The following is a 25,573-nucleotide window of genomic DNA, read 5'->3' as shown; positions in this document are numbered from 1 at the left end:
ATGAGGAGAGAACTAACGAGGCACAGCCATGGAGGAGGACAGGAGGGTTTACACACCACAGCACGTGGAAGGACCATCCAAGGAGGACCCTGTAAGACTGAACCAAATCTGATGAGCAGGCAGGTCATTATCAAAAGGATGGGAGAGAATTGGGGCAGTGAAGAGAAGAGACAGGAAAAGCCCAGCCCATGCCCTCAAGATGCTCACAGACCAAGGAAGGAGACAGGGGAAGAAACAAGGGCCAAAGCCCCACATTGAGCCCACTGAACCATTTTCCACGTGAACTGGTCTCAAGAGGCAGAGCTGCACCCCTGGGAACATTCATGGGACAGTGTCACCCAGATCGGGCATGTTTCTGGAGACAACTGCGTCTGGCAGCCAGCCACCAGCCAGCAGCTATGTCAACCCTGAGCTGTCCTGTACATGTGCAGTACATCCCACTGTCCAACCTCTGAGGTCCATTGACCTCACCCAGCGATTGCCCAGCTTAGAGGACCTCAAAGCTGCCATCTGCATCAAGATCCTTAGAACACCTGGAGAAGCACTGGGGCAAAGAGAGGATGGTGTGGCGAGTGGCAGGGCAGAGTAAGGAAAATGCAAAGTGCTGGCATATTTCCGGGCTCTGTCTGGTATGTGTCTCCAGAACCGTGGCCTCATGAACACAGGTGTCCCTGGGCAATAAGATGGTAACTGAGTAAGTAGCTGAGTCTAAAGGCCAATGGGAAGGGCATAGAGCTTAGTCCAAAGACTATGCTGGTAACCAGGTTAGAGGGAGCAGGTGGAGAGGCAAACAGAAACTAGGCAGAGGCAAGTGACACAGACAGAGGGGCTTGAAGGCCTGGGTGTGCTATACCTTCCCAGGGATGCTGCTCTCTCAGGGCTAGTCCACAGCTTGACTGACAGGATGGTGATCAGGGTCAACCACCAGTAGCAACAAGAGGATGAAGGTCAAGAGCTAGAAAAAGAAGAAATAGTAAAAGATCAAGAGCCTGGGAATTGCCAAAAGAAGAAGAGTCAAGGAGCAAGGGCAAAAAGAGAAGGGCCTAGACTTCTCTTAGGAAGAGTGGGATGCGTGGAGCACTCTGAATGCCGGCCCCATCATCAGACCACAGAGAAGTAAGGCGAGGCTGGCCACTGGCCATTGCTGACAGCTTTCTTCTTGAAATGCCCTCTTCCTTGGCTCCCAACAGGTGTCCTTTTCTAGTGTTAACTTCTGGTGTGCAGGGAAGAGGTTGGCAGTGGATAGGAAAGAGACCCCTCTTCTGCTGAGAGAAGCTTGATGGCGGTCAGGGACTTGGAGACACAGACCGTCAGTGAAGTCGGTGGCAATGTCATCTGTTAAGAGTGGAGAGGACAGGGGCACCGGGGTGGCTCAGTTGGTTAAGCGTCCAACTCTCAGTTTCAGCTCAGGTCACGATCTCACAGTTTCATGAATTCAAACCACACGTCAGGCTCTGTGCCAACAACACGGAACCTGCTTGGGATTCTTCTCTCTCTCTCTCTCTCTCTCTCTCTCTCTCCTCCTCCTCCTCCTCCTCCTCCTCCTCCTCCTCCTCCTCCTCTCCACTCATGCTCTGTCTCTCTCAAAATAAATAAACTCAAAAAAAAAGTGGAGGAGAGGATGGATTTGGCAATAATTTCTGGGATGTGACACCAATGCACAGACAACAAAAGACAAAAATAGACTACATAAAAATTGAAAACTCACATGCATCAAACTGTAGGATGGGAGAAAATATTTGCAAACCATATATGTGATAAGGAGTTAATGACCAGAATTTGTAACAGCTTCCCACAACTCAACAGTCAAAACAACCAGATTAAAACAACCAGATTAAAAACTGGGCAAAAGACTTGAATAGACATTTCTCCAAAGAAGATACACAAACGGTCGATAAGCACATGAAAAGATGCTCAACCTCGCTCATCGTCAGAGAAATAAGATCAAAACCACAATGAGATACCACCTCACAACGTTAGGATGACTGCTCTCAAAACAAAGAGAAAAGTGTCGGCAAGCATCTGGAGAAACTGGAACCGTAGTGTTGGTGGGGACATAAAATGGTGCAGCCACACTGTGTGGCACTTCCTCAAGAAATTGAAAGTAGAATACCATAGGATCCAGAAATTCCACTTCTGAGTACGTACCCAAAATAACTGAGGGTAGGGTCTCAAAGAGATATTTGTACACCCATGTCCATAGCAACATTATTCACAGTGGCCAAAAGGCGGGAGCAACCCAACACCCATCACCGGATGAATGGATAAACAAAATGTGAGGTATACATGCAAACAAATATTACTCAGCCGTAAAGTGGAAGGATCGGACACCTGCTGCAACGTAGATGGACCTGGAGGACATCGTGCTAAGTGAAATAAGCCAGACCCAAAAAAGACAAATACCGTGTGATTCTGCTTATCTGAGGTTCCCAGGGCATTCGAAGTCTTAGAGACGGAAAGCAGAATGCTGGCATAAGTGTTCTTGCAAGAGTTCTGCAGATTGATTGCACAACAATGTAAATTGTACTTAACACTGCTAAACTCTATACTTGAGAATGGTAAGATGGTACTCTTAACGATAGAGAACTAAGTGAGTGTTGATGGAGGGAGGCGGATGGGGGAGGGGCTAGGTGGCTGTTGGGTATTGAAAAGGGCACTTGTGATGAGCACTGCATGTCATATGTAAGCGATGAATCACTGAATTCTCCTGAAACTAGCATCGCACTGTATGTTAACTAAAATTTTAATTAATTAATTAATTAATTAATTAGAATGGTAAGATGATAAATTTTAAGTTACATTTGACCATAATTTTCTTTAAAGAGTGAGGACAAGGAATTAGAGACCAAAGTTCAAAAGCCCAGGGTGGCAGGCGGGTTGGGGCGGTGGGAGGGAGGGGTCACTGAGAGTTTGCTGACTGTGGACAGGAAGTTCATCTGGGGTTGGAAACCGAGAATTTGAATCTCATATGTTACTTTTTTCAGTAGCACGCAACAGGCCAGGTGTTAATGGAGACAATGGATGGTTGGGCAATCTCGGGTTTGGGCTGTGCAGGGCATATGGGGCAGAAGGACAAGGCATCTCGAATATCGAGGCTGCTGTCAAGAAAATGGCAGAAGAAACTCACAGTGGGTCTAACTGGATAGAAAAGGGAGTGGATCTAAAAGGAACCCATTTGGTAGGTCAAAAATGGAGCGGTCCAGGAAGAAGACATCTACATTCAGTCAGAGAACAGGTATCTTAAGGAGAAGGCTGTCAGAGGGGTGGTAATTGTTGATGGGCTACTAGAGTAGAGACGTCAAAGTGCGGGGTCCTGGGCGTGATGAGGGAGGGGAAGCACAGAATGGGTGTTGACGTGGCGTGGAGGCCGGAGGACACAAATGCTGAGATTCAGCCTGTGGGGGCCAGGGAACGGGACGAGCCACGGACCCTTGCGGACATCAGCATCACATAAGATGATGGCAGCACCTGAGACAGGAGGATGGGGGTGGGGAGTCCTCAAGGAGCAGGAGTGAGTGGCCAGCCCAAGAGGTGCCAAGAGTCTGGCTCCTGGCACAGGAGTTTTATGTGAGGAGGAGGGCTGGGGGCTTGGAAGCCAACCTAGGTCAGCAAGACAGCACCACCCTGCTTGGGGAGTGGGGAACAGGGGAATGAGCGGGGGCCACTGGAGGGGCTCAGGAGCCAGACTGGGCTGAGGTGTTGCCCAGCATTTGTGTCTCACTCTGAAATGTGTCTCTTCACTCCTCCGGGTCTGCTACACGGTGAAATGGCCCATCTCTACCCCTGGCATCTGGGACTGAGTGTCCCTTAAGTGCTCATAACTATTTGAGGAGACAGGAGAAGAAAGAGGGATACGCTGGTTTCAAAAGAGCTTTGTGGCAGCCCAGGCCCACATTAGTCCTGCTCTATCCCTTCCAGTGCCCAGCGAGACCATGCCCAGCATTGCTCCCACCATGAGACTGAATGAGCAACAAGAAACTGGGAGAATCATCGAAATGCAACGCCTAGAAATCCAGCGCCTCCGAGAGCAGATCCAAGAGCAAGAGCAGGTCCCAGGCTTCCACCCGCTCTCTGTCGTCCGGCTTCCTTCCCTCCTTGAGTCAGAAGTGGACTTTGAGGTGCAGACCAAGTGACCCCCTCTGGTAAGCCATCTGCAGTTGCATCAGAGGAAGCCCTGTGCCTCTGTCCCCCGGCCGGCTCTGGGCTGGCCCTGCAGTCCCTGCAGCACTGGCCACACCAGCCTCTTTCTCCTGCCCTGGGGAACTTGGGACGTGGTCAGAATAAAGATGTTTGCCCACAACCAGGTCCAACTCTCTGCTTAGTCAGGGAGCCAGGGAGCGAGTAGAGAGAGAGAGGACCCTGAGGAAGTGAGGGGGTGGGGGGCTCAACTCATCCCAAGCCATCGCTGCTTGTCCCGGTCCAGGCACAGGGCTGCCTGTCACTGCGGAGATCACACTGGACTTGGGCCCGGCCTCCTGCCGCCCCTCTGTCCTCTCTGGGCCCCCGGGATGGGGCTGCCTGCTCCTACCCTAAGTATCACTGCCTGCCGCTTCTGAGCTGGCTTCCTCGCCTGCCAGCCCAGTCAGGACCAGACAAAGCCACCGACGTTTTCTTCTCCTTTATGAAGCATAGTGAGATTTTCTGGGGATTTGTACATCTGTGCAAAGATGACAGTAAAGTAATGAACATGGCAAAGTGACTAGAGTTCCCCCAGGCCTTCCATCCCCTGCTGACCCTGTGGTGAGGACTGTAAGCAGAGCTCTATTTACAGAGGGTTCTCTTACACCCATGCACTCTGTGCACTCTACACTGGTCATTCTTGTTCTGCAGGGCCCTGCCCTGCTCCTCCATTTGAATGGAGGTGGGGTGAGGGTACCTCTTCCCCTAGGCCACCGTACTGGGTGCCCCAGTCACACATACCAGGAAAAGTGACATTTTATGCACTCGAGCAAAGGAACATAACCCAGATGTCCTTGTCTTCTCCCACCTTCAGAGGCCAGACACCCTTCTAATATCCAAATAGCAAATATTTAAGCCCCTGGTCTCTGCTGGTCCCTGCTGGCTGTCTTACACCTGGCATCTCCAAGACATTTCCCCATCTTCCCCAATCTGCTTTACCCCAGCTCTGGGCACTGCTCTTGGGTTAGTTTTCACAGCGAGAGCTGAGACGTAGCTGTCACACCTGGCAAAGCTCTCCTGAAGCCCGGGGAGATCAGAAGGAAGGCTCACAGCAGAAGCTACCAAGCAGTCGACGTGGGACTCGCTCCTTAGCAACTCCCTGACCGCCACCCCTAGCCCACACCCTGTCACAGTGGCCAGCTCCTCCCCTCCAGACCACTGTGTACCCAGCATGTCCTCTGCTCTAGGAGACCAGGCTCAGAGAGTAGGGAAAGATTCAGGCACCCTCTAATTGATTCAACCACAGAGACGACAGCCCATTACATTATCATGCCAGGCAGGTGGGCTCCTCTGGGACACAGATTTCATTCCGAACTAGCATATTGGCTTTACCTTTGCAGAAGAAACTGACTTGAAATGAGATCAGGGAGGTCAGCGGGGCTAGGTGCTGCAGGGTTTAAAGGTGCATTACAGATATGACTCTGTCCAGAGGCCAGCACAAAGCCACCGAGAGCCACTGCCCTCCACTTCCAAGCTCTTGCCACACTGGCCTCCTTCCAATTCTTATAAAAGTTCAAGTTCTTCCTTGCCTCTGGGTCATTCCACATACTGTTTTCTCTGCCTGAAATGTTCTTGTACCCACACCTCACTCAGTGAACTTCATCCTTCAGATGGTAGCTGAAATGTCACTTGCTCACAAAGGTAGTCCCTGATCCCTCCTTCCCCATGTAGATTACACGCACCGTATTGTTTACCTTCAGAACCTTCACTCTAACATACCCATTTGATGGTGTGATGCTGCCTCTCTTCCTAGGCTCTTGGTTCCATGGCTGTGTCTGTGTTTAAAGCTGTCTTGGGTGTTTGGGTGGAGTATTGATGAAGGGACCTGACAGTGGAGGCAGGGGGCTGTCAGGAAGACACCATGGCTAACTACAAGTAAGAGGACAGCTTCTGGGACCCAGATGGTGGCAGCAGAGATGCAGAGATGTGAATTTTTCTTTTTTCTTTTTTTTTTTTTTAAGTTTATTTATTTTGAGAGAGAGAGAGCTAGTCAGGGAGGGGCAGAGAGAGAGGGAGACAGGATCTGAAGAGGTCTCTGTGCTGAAAGCAGAGAGCCCAACGCGGGGCTCGAACTCACAAACCATGAGATCATGACCTGAACCGAATTCGGATACTCGATTGACTGAGCCACCCAGGTGCCCTTGAGAAGTGAATTCTTCTGACTTCAGGACTGAGGGAGTTCACCCAGCACAGGGAGAGGGAGGAAGACTCAGGAGGAAGGCACCTGCGGAGAAAACTGGTTGCTCTTCAGCCAGAAGGAAAGTCACTGTGGCTGGATGCAGCAACATTCAAATGACAGAGTTTTCAACCTAAAAATGCCTTAGAATCAAGTCATCACATTTCACCTACAAGATGGGCCTTAGGGGAGGCGCCTGGGTGGCTCAGTCGGTTAAGCCTCCGACTTTGGCTCAGGTCACGATCTCGCAGTTTGTGAGTTTCAGCCCTGTGTCAGGCTCTGTGCTGACAGCTCAGAGCCTGGAGCCTACTTTTGATTCTGTGTCTCCCTCTCTCTCTGCCCTGCCCCTACTTGCGCGCGCTCTCTCTCTGTCTCTGTCTCTCTCAAAAATAAATAAACATTAAAAAAAAAAAAAAAAAAAGATGTGTTAGGTTACAGATGAGGAAATCAAAGCCAGGAAGAGTGAAATAGTTGGTACAGCGTCATCCCAGCAGGGCCAGACTCGCAGCCCAGGCTGTCCATGGCCTCCACATCCCAACCACATTAAGCCTGCTCTGGAGAAGCACCAGACAGAACCTGGACCAGGTGTGGAGGTCACAGGAGTGTGACGCTCCACAAGTCTAACCCAGAAGTAGAGGGAGCTGATGCCTCCCAAACTAGGCTCCCCTGAGTCCAGTGGCCGAGAAGGAGGTGAAGGCAGAAGGAAACGGAGAGCCCCATCCCAGCAAAGCCTGGCACTTGGGCCAGCAGGTCAACAGGGTGTTTCCTCACTTGCCCAGGGGACAGGCAGATGGCCTCTTGTTGGCAAATTTGCAGCCAGAGGTACAATCTTGCTGTTTTATGCTGGTCTCAGCCTATCAATAACCAACGCTGTGGCTAGACTCACCCTTGTGGTTCTTACTATGATCTCAAGACACCCTTCAGCAACCACCATCAGGAAACTTTGAAAAAAATAAAGCTTTATTACTTACAGGGCCTGGAAATGATACATCTCACCTGGGGCCACACAGCAAAGTCGTGGGGAGGGAGGGAGGGAGAGAGAGAAAGCCATCTCACAGGCCTGGGATTCTGCTTTATTGGGGTCAAGTGTGAGGCCTAGGGTTTTGTGGGCTCACTATTTAAAACATAAGAGTGGGAATTTGAAGGGTAGGGAGGGGGGCGGGGAAAGTGGCTCAAAGGGTCAGTTATTAAAATCAACCAAGATCTCAGAGACAAAGAAACCTCAGTGGCTGCCAATGTGTTTTTTTGAGACAGTCCTCTGTGAAGTGGATGCCTCGGAGATCAAAGGAGAAGTCAGGCTCTCTTGTTACAAAGAGAAAAGTCACTGTCAGGGTTTAGCTACACCAGTTTGCCTCCCATAGTCTATCCTGTGCGTTCCCACCTCAAGCTGTTGGGTGGCCCTGACGGGGGTGGCCGCTGCACTGAGACCTCCCTTCACTTTGCCTATCCTGACTCTAGGGGAGGTTCTCACCCCACTGGTGAACCTCCCCCTTCACAGGGTCCCTAGAGCCAGTTGACCCCCTCATTGACAGAGTGGGCCTGGCAGTCACCTCCTCCTACAGGACTCTACTGTCACCCAGGTGGCTAGGCATCGGCATACGAACTCCACTCTTGTTCTTCTGCTTGTGGCCCATTGTTAACCTAGGGAGTCATTCATTTATGGTGGGACAGCTGGTGCTTTTGGATGACTATCCTCTTTCTGAGCCCCGGACACCCATTGGCTCCCCTGTCCTTCTTCTAGACCATATGCATCGGCTGTGGCCAGACAGGGTGAGCTCCCAAGCAAGCCTCCCCTCACCATCCTGTTCTCCTGGCACTGAGGACCCTGCCTCACAGGAGGTCCTAGCATCAGCATCTACCTTTCCCCACTGCTTTTTACACAAGGCGTGACCAGTCCTTACCCGACAGCTGCTCCCAGGAGGTGCCTGAGGAGCCCCGGTGGGCCTGGGCATATGTGTGTGTCCAGGTAGGACTCCCTTGCCATCACTGCTCTGGATTTGGAAAGATCAGAGAGAAGGATGTCCGGACCAGGGGTGGGGTTCCTTCCCCCGGAGCCGTGTGGGGGCGAGCTCCTCTAGACCATTGGAGGCTCAAGATCCACTTATGCTTTGAGCACACCTAAGACACCGACTCCCCTGAGCTGAACTGGAATGGGAGCCGATGTATGAGGAGGTGACCCTGCTGTGAGCCAGGCAGCAGGAAGAACTAACATTCCCGATCCCCCACGATGACCAGTCAGATACAGGAATGTGTACCTGTTGTTCATGTGGGATTTGGCAGGGGTGCTGGGTGTCCACTAGGACTTAACCTAGCCCCTACTGTGTGTACTGATGTAATAAATGTATTAAAAGTGGGACTGGGAGAGTCCAGTTCTGAACAGAAGAACTATGGATGCCCTTCTTTAGCTACAAGTAGCAAAACCCAACTCCAGCCAGTTTAAACCACAAGGGAAATCACTGGGCTGGGGGCGAGAAGGGGGGGCGGTCTTAGGGAATCTCAAGGCAGAGATACAATCAGGCCTCAAAAGAAACTTGCACCAGGGCCTGGCTGGACCACCCCTCCTTCTCTTGTCCTTCCCCCTTCTCTGCAGACCACTTTCCATCCCCAGTTCAGCTGGGGCTAGGTACTTCAGCATCTCATTAGTACATGCCCCAAAGCTGAAATGGAATCTCTAGTCTGATTTTAAAATGCCAAAAGCAGGGGCGCCTGGATGGCTCGGTCGGTTGACCTCCGACTCCAGCTCAGGTCGTGATCTCACAGTCTGTGAGTTCGAGCCCCGCATTGGGCTCTGTGCCAACAGCTCAGAGCCTGGAGCCTGTTTCGGATTCTGTGAATCCCTCACTCTCTGACCTCCCCCGTTCATGCTCTCTCTCTGTCTCAAAAAAATAAATAAACGTTAAAAAAAATTTTTTTTTTTAAATGCCAAAAGCAGGGGGAGAGCCTGGGTGGCTCAGTCGGTTACCATCCGACTTCGGCTCGGGTCATGATCTCAACAGTTCATGGGTTTGAGCCCTGCGTCGGACTCTGTGCTGACAGCTCAGAGCCTGGAGCCTGCTTTGGATTCTGTGTCTCCCTCTCTCTGCCCCTCCCCTGCTAGCACTCTCTCTCTCAAAAATAAATAAACATTAAAAAAGAAGAATTGATTATATTATTTAATCACACACACAACTAAGTACTATTGTCCCCGTTTTACAACCGAAGAGAATGAATTTTTCTAAGGTTACAGAACTGGAGCTGGGGCTTGACACTTCAAGGTCAATCTAGCTCCAAAACCAATGTTCTGTTCCAACATTCATTCAACATGCATTCCCTGAGCACCTGTTATATGCCAAGCCCATTCTAGGAGCAGGGAAGATACCATGAGTCAGACTCAAATCCCTTCCCTCATGAAGCTTACATTTTCGGGGAGTAGAGAGCCAACATTCCAGACAGGTAAGAAAAATATATAGCATACGGGGCAGTGAGAAGTGCTACAGAGAAACATAAGAGAACAAAGGAAATAAAATAAGGGAAAGAGATAGGAAGTATGGGGAAGGCTGTGATTTTAGACAGAGTTGCCAGGAAGACCTTCTCCCTGAGAAGGTGCTGTTCGAGCACATTCCTGAAGGAAGGTGCAGGAAGGAGTCTTGGGGAGAAAAAGCATTCCAGGCAGAGGGAATAGCCTGTGCAAAGTCTCTTAGCATGAGCAAGCCAGGGAGGGAACTCAGAGAGGGCCTTAGGATGGGGGAGGACTGTTTCTCTGCAGAAGAGGACCACTGGAGGCGTGCAAGCACAGTAATGACATTACCTGCTCTGCCTTAGGAGAGGGTCACTCCAGCGACCAGGTTGACAGTAGCCTTCGGTAGGAATGTGGCAGAGGCAGGGAGACTGGGCCACAGGGCCTCTCTTTTGAGAGGCAGGCCTCTCAGAATTCCCACCATCTAATGAACCAGCTAGAACCCACATTTTGCACTCTGTGCCCATGGCCACCTCCTACTCTTGGCTTTCACTGTTGCCCATCTGAGCTGCCCCCACAGCCTCTGCTTTGGGGACACGGTTCAAAAGCCCTGCAAGGAGCCTGCCTGTCCGCTTGAACTCCAAGTTACTTGATAAGACCCAGAATGAAAACAAAGACACACAATCCATGTTTAAACTGAGGAAGTTTTAGGCTTTGTTACCCCTACCCAACAAGTTTTTTTCAAACTTCCCAGGGGAAAGGGAGGGAAAATTTCATGAGTTCCCCTGCCCCAGCTCCATCCAGGACAGCTAGACCATGGCTGGCTGGCTGGGCTAACCCCTCCTTGGGACCAGAAGGATAAATAATTGCTAGACATGAGCAAGAGGAGTACACAGAGGTGAACCCTACCCGGCCCCCCTCCCCCCACCCCACTTCCCAGCTCCTCCCAGGGCAAAGGACACCTTTACAATGCTTCACAAAGTGACACAGTCACATGGTTGTCCCTGAGATCCAGCCTGCCCCAACTTTTCCTTGAGGGGAAGAACCATCTAGATCTGCACTGTCCAGGAAGGGAGCTGCGAGCCACATGTGGTGATTGAGCATTTGCAGCGTAGCTAGTCTGAACTGAGATGCACAAAATAACGGACTGAAATAGCTCCTTAATCATTTGTATATTAAAATGCAAATATTTGGGGGTTGAACAAAAATTGTAAGATATTTTCACCTTTTTTTCCCTACCTTTTTAAAGTGGCTACTAGATTTTAAATTACACGTGTAGCTCATGTTCTATTTCTATTCGACAGTGCTGCTCTAAGGTTGTGACTGGCTCCCCCATCATCTCCACAGAACGAAGCTAAGACGGGTCAAGAATAATTATTTTGTTGGGGCACTTGGGTGGCTCAGCCGGTTAAGCATCCGACTTCAGCTCAGATTATGATCTCTCAGTTCATGAGTTTGAGCCCCGCGTCAGGCTCGGTGCTGACAGCTCAGAGCCTGGAGCCTGCTTCGGATTCTGTCTCCCTCTCTCTCTGTCCCTCTCCTACTTACAATCTGTCTCTCTCTCTCTCTCTCAAAACAAGTAAACATTTAAAAAAAAATTTTTTTAAGAATTATTTTGCGAGCATGGGGCGCCTGGGTGGCGCAGTCGGTTAAGCGTCCGACTTCAGCCAGGTCACGATCTCGCGGTCTGTGAGTTCGAGCCCCGCGTCAGGCTCTGGGCTGATGGCTCGGAGCCTGGAGCCTGTTTCCGATTCTGTGTCTCCCTCTCTCTCTGCCCCTCCCCCGTTCATGCTCTGTCTCTCTCTGTCCCAAAAATAAATTTAAAAAAAAAACAAAACAAAAAACGTTGAAAAAAAAAAGAATTATTTTGCGGGCAAAGAATGGGAAGAAGACTTTGATTTTGTTTTTCTTGTCTATTCCATCCATATCAGAAGGAGAGAGAATAAGGGGTGTTACAAGGGGCTCCACCCAGGAGACAGGGGACAGTCTACAACCACCTCCGAGCAGGCACCCTTTCCCCACCCAAAGCATGTGCAGTGGGTGGTGCTGGATTCCCTATTAGAAGCAGAGCCCTGGCCACGTCTCTGGTATATTTCGGAATCCTCCAGGGGCACCGCAAGTGAGTCCAGAGCCTTGCCATGGCGTCTATGTCCCTGTGCAACCCGCCAAACTTGCCCTTCCAGCATTGTCTTACACACTCCCTGCATCTATCACCTCACACATTCATTTCTCCAGCAAATATTTATTGGTTACCTCCCACGTGCCAGGCAAAATGCTGGCTTCTAAGGTCATGATGGTTAGCAAAACGGACACTAAGGCCACCGTGTGTGGGGGGATGTGGGGGGGTGACCAGTAAGTAAATAGGGGCAATTACAGCACATGCACCAAGAGCAGCTGTGGGGGAAGCACAGGGTGATGGGTGCACCAGAGAAACCTAAACCGGCCTCAAAGTCCGAGAGGGCTTCCTGGAGGAGGTGACATCACAGTTAAAGAATTCGAGTTGGCCACACGGAGCCTGGGTGGCAGGACGTACCCCATGCAGGGGAACTCTGAGTTCAAAACCCAACCAGAAGGGCAAAACAGTGGACCGAGCATGCAGAACTGAATGACGTGACATGCAATCTGGCTGGATGGCAGGGGGCCAGTGGCAAATGACTGGTCTGGTTGTAGATGGCAGGGGCTGTGTGAGCCCTGCAAAGGAGTGTGGCATATATCCTGAAGTGTTGATTCTGCAAGAGTTTTAAGCAGGGGAGCTCTGGTGTACTCCTGAAAAGCCTTTACCCCTCCTCCTCCTCCTCCCCCTCCTCCTTCTCCTCCCTTCCTCCCCCTCTTCCTCCTCCTCTCCTCTTCTTCCTCTCCCTCCTCCTCCTCAGGGGGGGCTCCCATCCCACCTCCTCCAGCAGGAACCACATCCAGGAGGCAAGCCTACTGCAGTCACACACTTGGGGCTTTAAGGAGACTGAGCAAGGGGCTTGTAGGGACTCCAATCCAGGGATGAGTGTACTGGGACTGCGTTTGGGGACCAGCTGGTGTTGGAATTTGGGGGTGAGGCAGGATTTTAGTTAGGGGCTGGGACTTGGGGGCTGAATTGAGGGACAAGAGTCAAGGTTGTGGTCTAGGACCTAATTCCAGAATTTGGAGCTGGGGTTGGGGTGAGGAACTGGAACGAGGTTTCAAGCCAGATTTGGGGTCGGGATCTGGAGTTGGGACTGGAATTGGATTTGGAAATGGGGCTGGGGGTTGGGGCTGAGATGTGGGGTAGGGGTTGCAGCCGGAGCTAGGAATTCTAGTTAGGGTTTGAAACTGCAGCTGGGGTCGGGGTTAGGTTTAGGCTGGAATGAAAGTTAAGTTGGGCTTGGAGCCAGGGGATGGGTCAGGGTCCAGGCTCTGGGGCAGATAGACAACATTCCTCCAAATACCCAGATCTGGGAATTGTGTTCGAGCCCTAACAGCAGTTGACAGAAGCCCCTCCCTTCCCAGGAATGCCTCAGCCCAGCCGAAGGAGCTTTGCCACGTCAGCCAATCGGCTCAAGCCCTGCCTTGAAAACACCTGTTGATCCCCCTCCCCCCACACACACACACCCGAGAGGCTCACCTGGACGCAGGTTAGGCAGGTGAAGCGCCTCCCCGGAAACGAAGCTGGAGCGCCCCACCTGCCTGGCCCAGCCTGCTCTGGTCGGATCCAGCACTTCCAGGTTTCTTGTGAGTGCCCCATGGTCCCCTGACCCCCACCGCCCCCACTCTCTCCCACTGGCGCTTCCTGACAACCTCCACCCCACCCTCGGCCTGGCCCCACTGTCCCAGCACACCTGTGCCAGCACTTTCCGACCCCGTGAAGTCACAGCCCTGAGGAATGCCGGGACTGACTCCAGGTCCCCTCCCACGGCCCCTCCCCCACCTCCCCTGGGGGCATCTGCACCTGCTCCTCCCACCTCAAGTGCTAGGCAGCCCCTGGAGTGGGGCTGCGAAGGACCAGTAACCTCATCAGAGGTGTAACCCATGCACAGCCACATTAATCATATTCCGGGACCGATCCAGGACCTGCATCCTATATGAAGCAGGAGTCCTCTCCTAAATTAAAGAGGAGAACATTGTGTTCTCTTATTCAAAAAGCACGCTTTGGGCATCTGTGCGGGCCCAAGAATTCCCACTGGAAATTTGAAATGGCCGTGTCAACTGACTCGCCCCCATCCTTCAAGAAAATGTTACTGTCCTCACTTCTCAGATAAGGAGACTGAGGCTCTAAGAGGTGAAGTCATCCAGGGCTTCTCTGACCTTCCCCTGAGCCCCTCTTCTGACTAACCCACATCCAGCATTTATCACATACACACACCTGCTGTAAACTCGGGCTCCTTGAGGGCAGAGACCACAGCTGCTTTATTTCACCCAGTTTGAGTCATGCTGACTGGTCTCTAGAGGACATGTTAAAAGAGTGAGCACCGTCAAGTCCCTTGCCCAAGTCCCATGGGTGGTAAGAACAGCGGCTGGGGTTCCAGCACAGAACCCTCCTTCTCCCTTTGCGCCACTTTAGAGAAATCGTGGAGGAGGATGTCATGGGGGATTGGTGATGGGGAGAACGGAGAAGAGTGGGAGGCAGGAAGACGGGTGTGGAAGAGGGTGATGAGGCAGGAGCCATGGGGATGGAAACAGGGACTGGATGGAGAGAGGTTTGCAGGTGGCCTCCCTGGGATTACACTCCACAAGGAAGTAAGGAACATGAGAGGGGGAGGAGGTCTGGGCTAAGAGCCTGGGATGCGACCCGTTGCATCAGAGGTGACTATGGAACATCCAGGTGACAATTGGCTTCGGGGTCTGGAGCTCAGGAAGGAGATCCAGGTTTGAGGGAGAAAGCGATTAGGGCACCAGCGGCTGTGGATGGAAATCAGATGAGATGTTGGGGAAGGAGAGATCTAGGGGTTAGATCCTGACCCACAAGAGAAGTAGCCGCAGCCCCAAGAGAGAAGATTCAGGGTCAGGCTGCTGGTTCCAGAAGAGTTAAGTCATTAGCCCCCTCCCTCCCCACAGCCCTCCCCCCAGGAGCCAGTGGTGACAGCTGAGGCCATGTGAGTCGGATCCTGAATGAGGCTTTATCTCTGCTCTTGGTCCCATCATCCACTGTGGCACCAGCTCCTTCGCCAGCCGGGATGGGACAGGCAACTGAGAGAGCCCGGAGAGGTCAGGGGCCGGGCCAGGGGCTTCCCTGGAGGGGTGGGAGGTGTGCTACGTGGGGGAAGTACCTGGGGTCATTGGAGAAGCATTCCCAAGTGGCAGTGGGGGGGGGCGGGGGGAGGCGGCGGGGGGAGGCCGTCGGGGGACACTGGGGTGGATTCCCTGGGATCATCCCCAAGGCTCCCAGGAGAGACCATAAAGGCTGAGCGGGCTGGGGAGGTGACAAGTGCGATTCCCCCCCCTCCCCCCCCCCCGCAGGTGATGGTGGCCATACCCTGGACTGGGAGAGGAACAGGACTCTGGGCCTCTAGCTGCCGAGCTGGTGGGGGGGGGCTCTAGGCCATGACCCGCACCCTCTGACCCCTGATACTGACCTCTGTCCTCTGCCCCGCCCCCTCTATGCCGGAAGGAGAGGCTCAAGCCCCGCCGGGCGGGGGGCCGCCCCCGGACGCTCTGGCAGAGCAGGTAGAGCTGTGGTGGTCCCAGCAGCCCCGGCGCTCGGCGCTCTGCTTCGCCGTGGCCGTGGCGCTCGTGGCGGGCTGCGGGGCGGGTGGCGTGGCGCTGCTGTCCTCCACCAGCAGCCGCTCGGGCGAGTGGCGGCTGGCGACGGGCACCGTGCTGTGCCTGCTGGCCCTGCTGGTCCTGGTCAAGCAGCTGATGAGCTCCGCCGTGCAGGACATGAACTGCCTCCGCCAGCCCCACCACGTGGCCCTGCTGCGGAGCGGCGGCGGGGTGGACGCCCTGGTCGTGCTGCTCAGCGGCCTGGTGGTGCTGGTCACCGGCCTGACTCTGGCCGGGCTGGCCGCCGCCCCGGCCCCGGCCCGGCCACTGGCCGCCATGCTGTCTGTGGGCATCGGCCTGGCCGCCTCGGGTGCGCTCTTGCTGCTGGGCTTGCTGCTCTATCAGGTGGGCGTCAGTGGACACTGTCCGCCTCTCCGTGCGGCCACCCCCTCCACCCACGCCCGCCACGGTGGCGACGGCAGCATCTTCAGCATCTCCGGACGGTTTTCTGCCGGGCGGCGTCATGAGACCACGTCCAGCATCGCCAGCCTCATCTGACCGAGCCCGAGTGCCCCTGCCCCGCGACCTGCCTCAGCGTCCACGGCGCCGTGCCAGGGTGGGAGTGGGTGTGAGTGTGTGCTTGCACGCGCACGTGAGTGCGTAGGTGTCCCCAGGACCGTCCGGCCCTCCGTGGGATTGCGTGACGCGTGTACGCACACATCCATGCCACAGGAAGGTGGAACTGGGGGCTTGTGGCCGTGGAACTGTCAGAGTCTACCCGTCTCGACCTGGGGCCCCTGAAGATTCTTGGCCCCTGTTCCCAGCCCCCCTCAAATCCAACCCTGCCTTGGAACACCTATCGGAGATTTCCGGGAGCGACTGTCCTACCCCGGAGACCATACCGGCGACTTCACTGAGGAGAGTACCCGGTGACAAAGTGCAAAGAACGCGGGCTCCACAATGTGACAGGACTGGACTGGAATCCCCCACCCGCTGGGGGGCCTTGGGCAAGTGACTTAACCTCTCTGAGCCTCAGGGTCCAGAGTCACGGTCGTGGTCGTGGTAATCGATTGTGAGGACCACATCGTATACGGAAGGACTGGGCACGTGGCAGGTGTGCAATAAAACTGGTGGCCGTTGTCACTGTCACTGTCGCTGTCGGTACCTCACCATCTCACCTAGAAACCCTCCCCTCCCCCTCGGCTTTCCCCTCCCCGACAACCACCGCTTCTACGGTGCACACTGCCTACCTCAAGCTGACAAAAGGTACCCTGACGTGTCCCCTATCAGGCCTGTGATTTCTCCTCACAGGTATGAGGAAGCTGGAGGGGAGAGGGGGTGAGGGAAGGGGGGTGGGGAGGAGCGTGGCCTGAGTCCTTCACATTTGCTCCTGTGCTGGTTCAAGATGAAGTCTTAAGTGCCGGGGTTTTATCAGCTAGTTTCTCTGGAGGTTGCCACTCCCTACCCCACCTCTGGAATCGGATTGTCCTGGCCTATGTAGTAGCTGCACCTGCTGGCCTTCCACTGGGCCCTCCTGACCCCACCCAGGTATGGGAGGGTTGTTTGAAACCCCCCCTGGGCGGTAAGAGTCACTGCCAGCTTGGGGTCAGCCCCAGGATCTCCCATCTACGGTGCAGAACGGCCTATGTGGCACCCAGCACCTTCCACCAGGACAGGAGCTACGGTTAGTTTCATCACTCCCTGCTTCTCGAGGTCAGATGCCATGCAGCCCCGCCAGGGCACCAAGATGGGCTGGGAAACCAGACAGGCCTCCAGGGGGCCCCAAGTGTGGAGATACAGGTTCTCCAACAGGAGGAAATTGCTTTCAGGAGTCAAGACCTAGGGGGCCTCCTGGAGAAAACTCAGAGCAGATGGATGAGGGAAGGGTGTTGCCAGCCAAGGAGGGAGCAAGGTGAGTGAGAAGAAGAGGGCACGTCCAGGAGGACAGTGGAACCTCTCCCCAGGACCCGTGGCATCTCAGACCCCACATATTCAACATCGGATTCCCCTCCTCATCCTGAACCAGCTCCTTGTCCCACCCAGAGGGGGCGGGAGGGCACCCTTCACCCAGCACCTGGGTTAGAAAGCTCGGTTGTGGTCCCAGATGGCACCCTGCCTCCCTCCTTATCCTGTGTCCAGTGAACATCACCTGTGGACTTCCCCACAGATGTGTGTGCGGTGCTCAACCCTCCACACTCACCCCCCAGCGCCCTCTCCATCTCTGCCTCATTTGTGCAGCCTCCTGCCTGGGGTCCTTACTTTTGCTTTTTTTTTTTTTTTTTTTTAATGTTGGTTTATTCCTGAGAGAGAGTGTGAGCAGAGAGAGAGGGAGACAAGAGGATCCAAAGATCTGTGCTGCCAGCAGAGAGCCTGATGCAGGGCTCGAACTCACAAACCATGAGATCATGACCTGAGCTGAAGTCAGACGTTTAACTGGCTGAGCCACCCAGGTGCCCCTCTTTTCTTCTTCAGTTCACCTCTCTCCCAAGCCCAACACGTACACCTGAGCCACAGTGACTGTTAGGGAGGTATTGGCGGGCAGAGGGGTGGGGTGGAAGGACATGACCACCTGTTCACCCATGAGCCGGACCCAGGTGATGGGAGGCTCCTCACCCCTTCCCCTGTCCTTGGAATGTCTGTCCCACTTGCCTTTCTGGCTCCGAGAAGCTGCCCCAAGGATAGAGCCTTGAGACAATGATACAGCATTGAGACTATCTGGACTGTACATGAGATGGAACCCAGTTAAGGCCTCTATATAAACTTTTAAGATATGAGAGGCAGGTGCAGTGGTCTACTCGACTTGTGGCCACTCAAGACAAGCCTCTAAGGGAGTTTCCTTGCCTGTTACACCTGCCAGTCACCACTCTGGAGTGGCCTGTCTCTGTCTTCGGCCTCTGTCTGACCTCCATGTACCAGGGCCAGCTTCAGGTTACACCCAGGAAGCTCCAAGTTGCAACCCAGCACTGTCCTAAAACAAAGTCCTTCCCCGTGCCCCCACCACACGCAGGCTACTGTGCAGGATCCCCGACATGATTCGGCCTCCCTCACACCTCCAAGCACCCCATGAGCCAGCCTCACGGAACTGTTGTGACCTCCGCATATTCTCACTTCTCCCGGCCTTTGTGTGCTCTCTTCTCCTTTCCTCCATACCCTTCAAGACCCGGTTCTCCAGGCCTCTTCCCAACCCTCTCCTCCTAAACTAATGAGTTGTCTGTTTCCTTGCGATTGTAGACACCAGTCTGCAATTCTTTCTCTGTGTGCCTGTCTCCTTAATCAGGTGGTTGGCTCCTCCTGGGGGGATTTGGGTCTTGCCCATCTGCACACCCATTGTTCCCAAGGTGGGCCTGACACATAGCAAGTGCTTTGCTGCATGGATGAAGGACTCAGCTTGGTTGGAAGGCAATGTGTATGCAAGGATCAGGGAAAGACCCACCTAGAATAGGAATGGGTAGGAAACTTAGGCCACTGTCCCCACTGTTGGCCCTGAATCTTTCTGCCTCCCCACAAATTCTCACCCTTCCAGGGTTCCCAAGAGGAATCTATCATTATCACCAGCTACAGGGCCACCAGAGAACCCCACACTGCCTCTCCATCCTATAATATGGGGTGAAATGCGATTTCTTTTCAGCTAAGACAGGGTTACTCTTTCAACATATTTGCTTTAGAAAACTAAAGGAAGGAGCACCTGGCTGGCTCAGTTGGTGGAGCATGCAACTCTTGATCTCGGGGTTGTGAGTTTGAGCCCCATGCTGGGCATAGAGATTACTTAAAAAAAATAAAATTAAAATAAAATAAAATAAAATAAAATAAAATAAAAAGAGCGCTTTAAAAAAAAACCTTAAAGAACAAAAAACAAAACACCTAAAGGAAAACAGAAACACAGACGCCTAGAGAAGGGGGAAGGGACGGGTTACATCACACAAATGTCTAGATCAGCAGCTACTGCAGGCAGGGCCTTTGTTGAGCTTTCCTGGGAAAGATGCCAGATGAAGAATATGGCCCGTGGCCCCAGAGGGCCGTTCCAAAGGGCAGTGGAAGTCAGCACCCACACACCCAGCTATAACATGGGTCTGGGTGAGAGCGAGGTCCAGGCCCAGGCAGGGCAGAAATGCTACTGCTTCCAGGATCTCTAAAGCAGACTTCCCACAACCTCCAACCTCAAGCTTGTTTGCTCAAAGCATCTCACTGAATCCTCTCTTGGTCTACATTGCAACTAGCCATCTACTGGCCCCTCTGCTCTCTCTCTCTCTCTAAAGCTGTCCCCTCCTGTCTTCATCTCCCTTCTGGTTAAAATCCCATCGCCCAACATTTCACCCACACCTTCACAGAGTCCCCAACCCCTTAGCGCCCCGCTCCTTTGAAGTTCACCCAGCTGCTTTTGCCACACCTACTGCCTCCCAGTGACCAGGTATTAGGCCAGGCCGCCCGGTGTCACCACGAATTCCTCATCACTCGTCTCGACTGGTCTGCGATTCTGCTCATCAGTTACGCTGCATTTCCCTGGTCAGCTCCTGCTTTCACAGCGGGCCCCCCAAGTTCTCTCCACGCCCCTCGCACCTCAGCGTCACCCCCTGCAGATGGTGTGACCTCCCCTGTCAGGAGAAAACGAGGGTCATGTGGTGGGAGGCCTTCACCTTGCTCCCCCCAAATCGCTCCTCCTTCACTCCTATCTGTGGAATGGCCTCGTCAGCCCAGCTGAGGAGTTTGGACTTTGTCCTCAGGACAATGAGAAACATGGAAAGCTTTTAATTAGGGAAGTACTTTGGCCAGAACAGGATTTGGGGCCAGCTGGCTGCAGCGTAGAGCCAGGAACGGGCCTTAGGAGAAAAAGAATCAGAAGCAATGTCCAATCAGGCCCAGAAGTGCCATTGCTGCTGGCCCCTGAGGGATGAGAAGCAGCTGGCCAAGCTAGAGAGGTTGAGAAGAAAGAGTGCCAGAAAGAAGAAAGAGCAGAAGAAGGGTCCAGAGAGGAGAGAACTTGGCTCCTGCAAGGAAACACAAAGGGTTTGTGTGGCTAGAACTGGAGCATTCGCTGGCAGGAGGCAGGAGGGGCAGCCAGGGAGGAGCCCTGGGCCACTCTTTCAGAGGCTCTGTACAGGTGGCACCATTTAAGGTCAAGAGGAAGCCAGGGAAGGATTTGAGGCAGAGGTCAAATTGGGTTTTAGGACAGTCATTCCCCCTGCAGCACAGAGAATTAACTGGAAGAGGTAAAAACAGAGGCAGGGGAATTGGTTGACGAATGCCATCGGCAGATGCACAATGACGGGGGCAAAAGGGATGGCTGTTGGGACAGAGTGAAACACAACAAATTCGATGGACGTTCAGAGGGTGGGACCAACATGTCTTCGTGACTCAGGAGCTTTTTAAGATGGGAGAGGTGCGAAGGGTTGACAGAATGTTGATAGAAAGACAGGTTTAAGACACAAGGCAGAGAAGAGGCTGTTCTTAAAGTCCCTGAACGGAGAGGCAGGGAGGGTGCCTCCAGGGCACAAGATGGTGCCGTTGGGCTTACGGTGACACTTTGACAGGAGAGAAGGAAGAACGTGGACACAGGTAAGTTTGTGGGGTCTGTAGCAGGAAGCTGAGGGAGGCCCTGACCAACAGCTATTTTCTCTGTGATGCAGAGGCCATTTTAAAGAGCTGCTATGGAGAATGAGAGAGGAAGTGGAGTGATCCGGGCCTAGACAGAGGTCCGCACTGGGCAGCAGGGGAGGTCGAGAGAGGCATTTGCCACATGTTCCTCCTGGGCTCAACACATTCCAGATTCTCAGCTGTGTCACCTGGACCCCTGGATATTGGAGAACATGTTCCAGAAACTTCTGATCTGTTCCAGTCTGGGTGGTCTTTACATCATATCCAGTCACATCTCCCATGAGACCTCAGGCCTTCTGGGGACACTCAGGTTTCTGGAGGAGCTTCCTCTGGGCCTCAGGGGACCAACACATGCCCCCTCATACTCAGTTTTCTGCATGCTGACAGGGGCTGCCTTCTTCACTGTTCCTCGGGACCTGAGAGGCTCCCTGGACATGGCCATGGAAGTCAGCCCCAGCGACCAGAACAGCCCAGCCAAGGATGGAACGTACCACTTCCACCCCCACGGCCTGCCCTCCCAAACCGGGAGCTTGTGCCCTAAAAATTCTCAGCTCCCATTCACTCAGGGGAGAGGGTGTCGGCCCAGGCAGGGTGGGAGCAATTCCAACCACCAAAGGTCCCCTCTCTGGGTCTGTTTCATCGTTACTTTGGGGTGAGATCACGGCGTTGTTGTGAAGTGAAGCAGCCGAGTTGCAGTTAACTTGTTTGAGCTTCAACTTCTCTGTCTATAAAATGGGGGTGCCTGCCCAGCAGAGCCGTGTAAGGAAGGGCTAGAGCATCGGTGCTATTATGGCTGATTTTGTTCTTGCTGTGACTATATTCTACAGTAGCCAAGATTCTAATTCAAGGCCTTTGCTGCCCCCACCAGATCTTCTGACCTGAGTCCTGGGAAACCGACACATTCAAATCCCCAGCCCAGAGTGAATGAGGAGGGAGGAGGCTTGGCAAGCTCCTCCTTCAGGATTAAGACTGCCCCCTGCTGTAGGGAGCTAGCCCTGAGGGTACCCATAGGTTTGTAGCTGTGTTCTACTTTACATACTAACATTTAATCCTTATAGCAACCATATGATGTAAGCCCTATTATCATCCCTATTTTACTGAGAAGAAATTGGAGCCCTGAGACAGTAAGCAATTTGCCCAAGGTCACACAGCAAGTTACTGAGAGCTGGGACTTGAATCGAAGTAGTCTGCTCTCAGCTCACTTTGCTGCTCTGCTGAGCTTCTTAAACTTCATGCCTGTGGCTTGTGTGAACCCATCGTTGGCCTCCATACAAGGAAGAGGGATGTGGCCTTGCTTTGGGGGCAGTGGGACAAGACAGCTGGGAAGCTGAATTGTCCTCCACAGTCAGGTCTGTCTGGGTCAGGCTCTCAGGACAGAGAAGGTGCTGGCAGCTGCTGAGGGTGCAGGACAGGGTACAGGGCTAGGAACAGAGGCAGGCTGGGGCCAGGGCCTGAAGCCAGAGGAGGGAGGACAAGAGAGAGGTCTGGCTGAGTCCCAGGTATCCCACAAAGTCTAGGATCCCTCAGCTTTGAACCTGTGGGCCCAAATCATGCTCCCTCTTTGTGCTTGGGCTCAAGCACTCAGAGCGCAGTGGAAATCACTCCTCAGAGGAATCTAGGAAGGCCTCTTAGGACAGGGTCCAAGGTCCTACTCAGGGGCCTGCTCAGCCAGGCATGATGCCCACAGTGGGTTCCTAGAAGAAGCCCTCCCTGCTGACCCTGGCTGGGTGCTGGGCTCAGGGAAAGCAAGCCCTTCCCTTGCCTGGATCCCTCAGAGGCTCTGACTCGGGTCCCAAAGAATACATGACAACGGGGACAGCTGAGCTGCTTCCAGGCCCAGAACTGCAGGCAGGACAGTGTCGCCCCCACCCCACTCCCTCAGGTCGGCACTGAGGGAGTGTAAAGGCAGGGAACAGGCCCAGCTGACTTTCCAGCAGCTCCTCCCTTGTTCAACACACGCCCTCCACCCCTTAGTTCTGCTCCTCAACGTCCTCCTCAAGGTCTTGGGCTGGGGCAGCCTATGCTGCTGTCCCAGACACAGGAACTTGCCAGACCTGCAAGAGTCAGACTGTCTCTGGACTCAGGAACAACTGCTGGGGTTGGGAACATGGGCTCTAGGCTCTGCCACGTCCTCCGCTGCTGACAAGCCCTTAGATGTCAGTGTTTCCCTGTTTAGTCCTCAGAACCTCCTCAACTCCACCCAGGCTCCTGATCTTCTTCACTCCTGGCTCTTGGTGACCCCACTGACAACTAGTCCCAAACACACACCGCAGACCAGAGTCCTCCCGGGTGCACCCAGCTGTCCCCAGACCTCTCCCCCTGGAAATTGCACGTCAGGCATTGAATCCTTGTTCCCGCAAAGCCTGCCCCTCCTCAGGGTGCCCAGCCCCCCACCCAGAAACCAGGGCAACCTCGTTACCTCCTTTCTACTTCCCACGGCCAGCAGCCAGCAAGCCCACCAATCCTGCCTCCCTCGTGTCTCTGGAATCTCTCTGTTCCCTGCCTCAGCTTAGGCAGGTCTTATCACCTCTCTCTGGGTGTCTCCCCTCCAACCCATTGGCACAGCATCCAGAATGACTTTTCTATCATGATTACCTCACTCCCTGGCCAAAAACATCCACAGATGAGCCTCAGATGCTCTCATGTTGAAGTGCAAGCTATCTTGGCATGATGGCCCTAGCTGATCTGGTCCACCCTTCAACTTCACCACTGCCGAGGGCATCCCTTGACCCTCCACGGCAGCCCCCCTTGACCTCCTGCCTTTTTCTCAAGCTCCTCCCTGTATCAGTCCTGCCCTCACCCTCCTTCTCTGCTGGCTCTTTCCTCAGAGGCTAACATTGCATTCAGTGAGCATGTGTGGGGTGTCCGCCTGGTTCCTGATGACTTCCCCTTGTCTGGGAATGACCTGAAACCAACAGGCAGCCTCCCCAAATCACATTTGCACTATAGAAGCCTGCTGCTGGTCACAGTGGGTTGGACCAGTGGTGGATATTTGACCCAAACTGGGCCGATGAGACTCTGTCACCGGAGTATTTGAAACTTGCCATCGAGAACTCAGGAGTCCCAAGCATGGAGTGTCATTAACGCCCACAAGTGACAGAGCACAAAAGGTACCATTCCTGTCCTCAGGCTGCTAGAGCCACCTGTTTCCTGCCCTCCTGAGTCAGCTGTCCCTTCAATTCTCCTCCCATTGCTTGCAACTGGAAAGAAGCTTGACTTTGTCCCTTCTTAAAACTGCCTCCCTTGCTTGGGTTATTTGGTTTTTTGGTGTTGAGTTGTAGTTCTTTATATATTTTGGATGCCAACCCTGTATCAGATATGTCATTTGCAAATCTCTCCTCCCACTCAGGTGTCCTTTAGTTTTGCACAAGACACGAACAGACATTCGTCCGTAGAAGACCGACAGAGGGCCAATAGACACATGAAAAGATGCTCAACACCACTCATCATCAGGGAAATGCAAATCAAAACCACAATGAGATGCCACCTCACACCTGTCAGAATGGCTAAAATAAAAAACACAGGGACATCTAGATGGCTCAGTTGGTTAAGTGTCCGACTTCAGCTCATGATCTCACAGTTCGTGAGTTTGAGCCCCACATTGGGCTCGCTGTTGTCAGCGCAGAGCCTGCTTCAGATCCTCTGCCTCTCTCTCTCTCAAAATAAATTTTAAAAATTAAAAAATAAAATCAGGGCCCCTGGGTGACTCAATCAGTTAAGTGCCCGACTTTGGCTCAGGTCGTGACCTCGCGGTCCGTGAGTTCGAGCCCCGTGTGGGGCTCTGTGCTGACAGCTCAGACCCTGGAACCTGCTTCAGATTCTGTGTCTCCCTCTCTCTCTGCCTCTCCCCCACTCGTGCTCTCTCTCATTCTCTCTCTCAAAGAAGGAATAAACATTAAAAAATATAAAATAAAATAACAAAATAAAAAACGCAAGAAACAAGTGTTGGCAAGGATATGGAGAAAAAGGAACCCTTGTGCACTGTTGGCAGGAACGTGATATGGTGCAGCCACTATGGAGATTCCTCAAAAAGTTAAAAATAGAATTACTCTATGGTCCAGTAATTCCACTCCTGACTGTTTACCCAAAGAATCTGAAAGAAGGTGTGCATCGCTATGTTTATTGCAGCATTATTTACAGTAGCCAAATTATGGAAGCAGCCCAAGTGTCCATCAATAGATGAATGGATAAGAAGATGGTATATATATACACACAAGGGAATATTACTCAGCCATCAAAAAGAATGAAATATTGCCATCTGCAATGACATGGATGGAGGTAGAGAGTATAATGCCAAGTGACATAAGTCAGTCACAGAAAGACAGATAGCATGTGCTTTCACTCATATGTGGAATTTAAGAGAAAAATGAACAAAGGGGGAAAAAAAGGAAACCCAGAAACAGACTTTTAACTACGGAGAACAAACAGATGGTTGCCAGAGGGGAGGTGGGTGGGGAGTGTGTGAAAGAGGGGACGGGGATTAGGATACAAGTATCAGTACGTGAGCACTGACTAATGTA

General features: G+C 53.0%; 2 protein-coding genes across 4 annotated transcripts in view; both read left to right on the top strand.

Moving 5' to 3' along the window:
- The window catches only part of CFAP57 (cilia and flagella associated protein 57), an 81,970-nt gene extending 66,601 nt beyond the window's left edge, over positions 1–15,369 (top strand). Inside the window, exons 23-26 of one of the 3 annotated variants that reach the window (XM_058717764.1) lie at positions 3,919–4,142; positions 13,272–13,493; positions 14,817–14,966; positions 15,219–15,369. In XM_058717764.1, the coding sequence (XP_058573747.1) occupies positions 3,919–4,133 (215 nt within the window). In that variant the 3' untranslated portion in view covers positions 4,134–4,142; positions 13,272–13,493; positions 14,817–14,966; positions 15,219–15,369. Of the gene's footprint in view, positions 1–3,918; positions 4,301–8,096; positions 9,275–13,271; positions 13,494–14,816; positions 14,967–15,218 lie in introns of those variants that run through there. The other 2 variants (XM_058717763.1, XM_058717762.1) reach the window with 2 other exon arrangements.
- TMEM125 (transmembrane protein 125) lies at positions 15,353–16,604 on the top strand. Its single transcript, XM_058717768.1, has one exon. It carries the CDS (start codon positions 15,360–15,362, stop codon positions 16,017–16,019), a length of 660 nt encoding a protein of 219 aa, XP_058573751.1. The 5' UTR covers positions 15,353–15,359; the 3' UTR covers positions 16,020–16,604.
- The last annotated feature ends 8,969 nt before the right edge of the window (positions 16,605–25,573 follow it).

This window comes from Neofelis nebulosa, chromosome 2, assembly GCF_028018385.1.
Source record: "Neofelis nebulosa isolate mNeoNeb1 chromosome 2, mNeoNeb1.pri, whole genome shotgun sequence".
Lineage (NCBI taxonomy): Eukaryota > Metazoa > Chordata > Mammalia > Carnivora > Felidae > Neofelis > Neofelis nebulosa.
The sequence above is the reverse complement of the archived record's forward strand: the minus strand, read 5'-3'. Positions and strand labels throughout refer to the sequence as shown.

Bases quoted from the DNA above. Each gene is read 5' to 3' on its own strand.
- TMEM125 (XM_058717768.1), top strand. From the start codon at position 15,360: ATGCCGGAAGGAGAGGCTCAAGCCCCGCCGGGCGGGGGGCCGCCCCCG.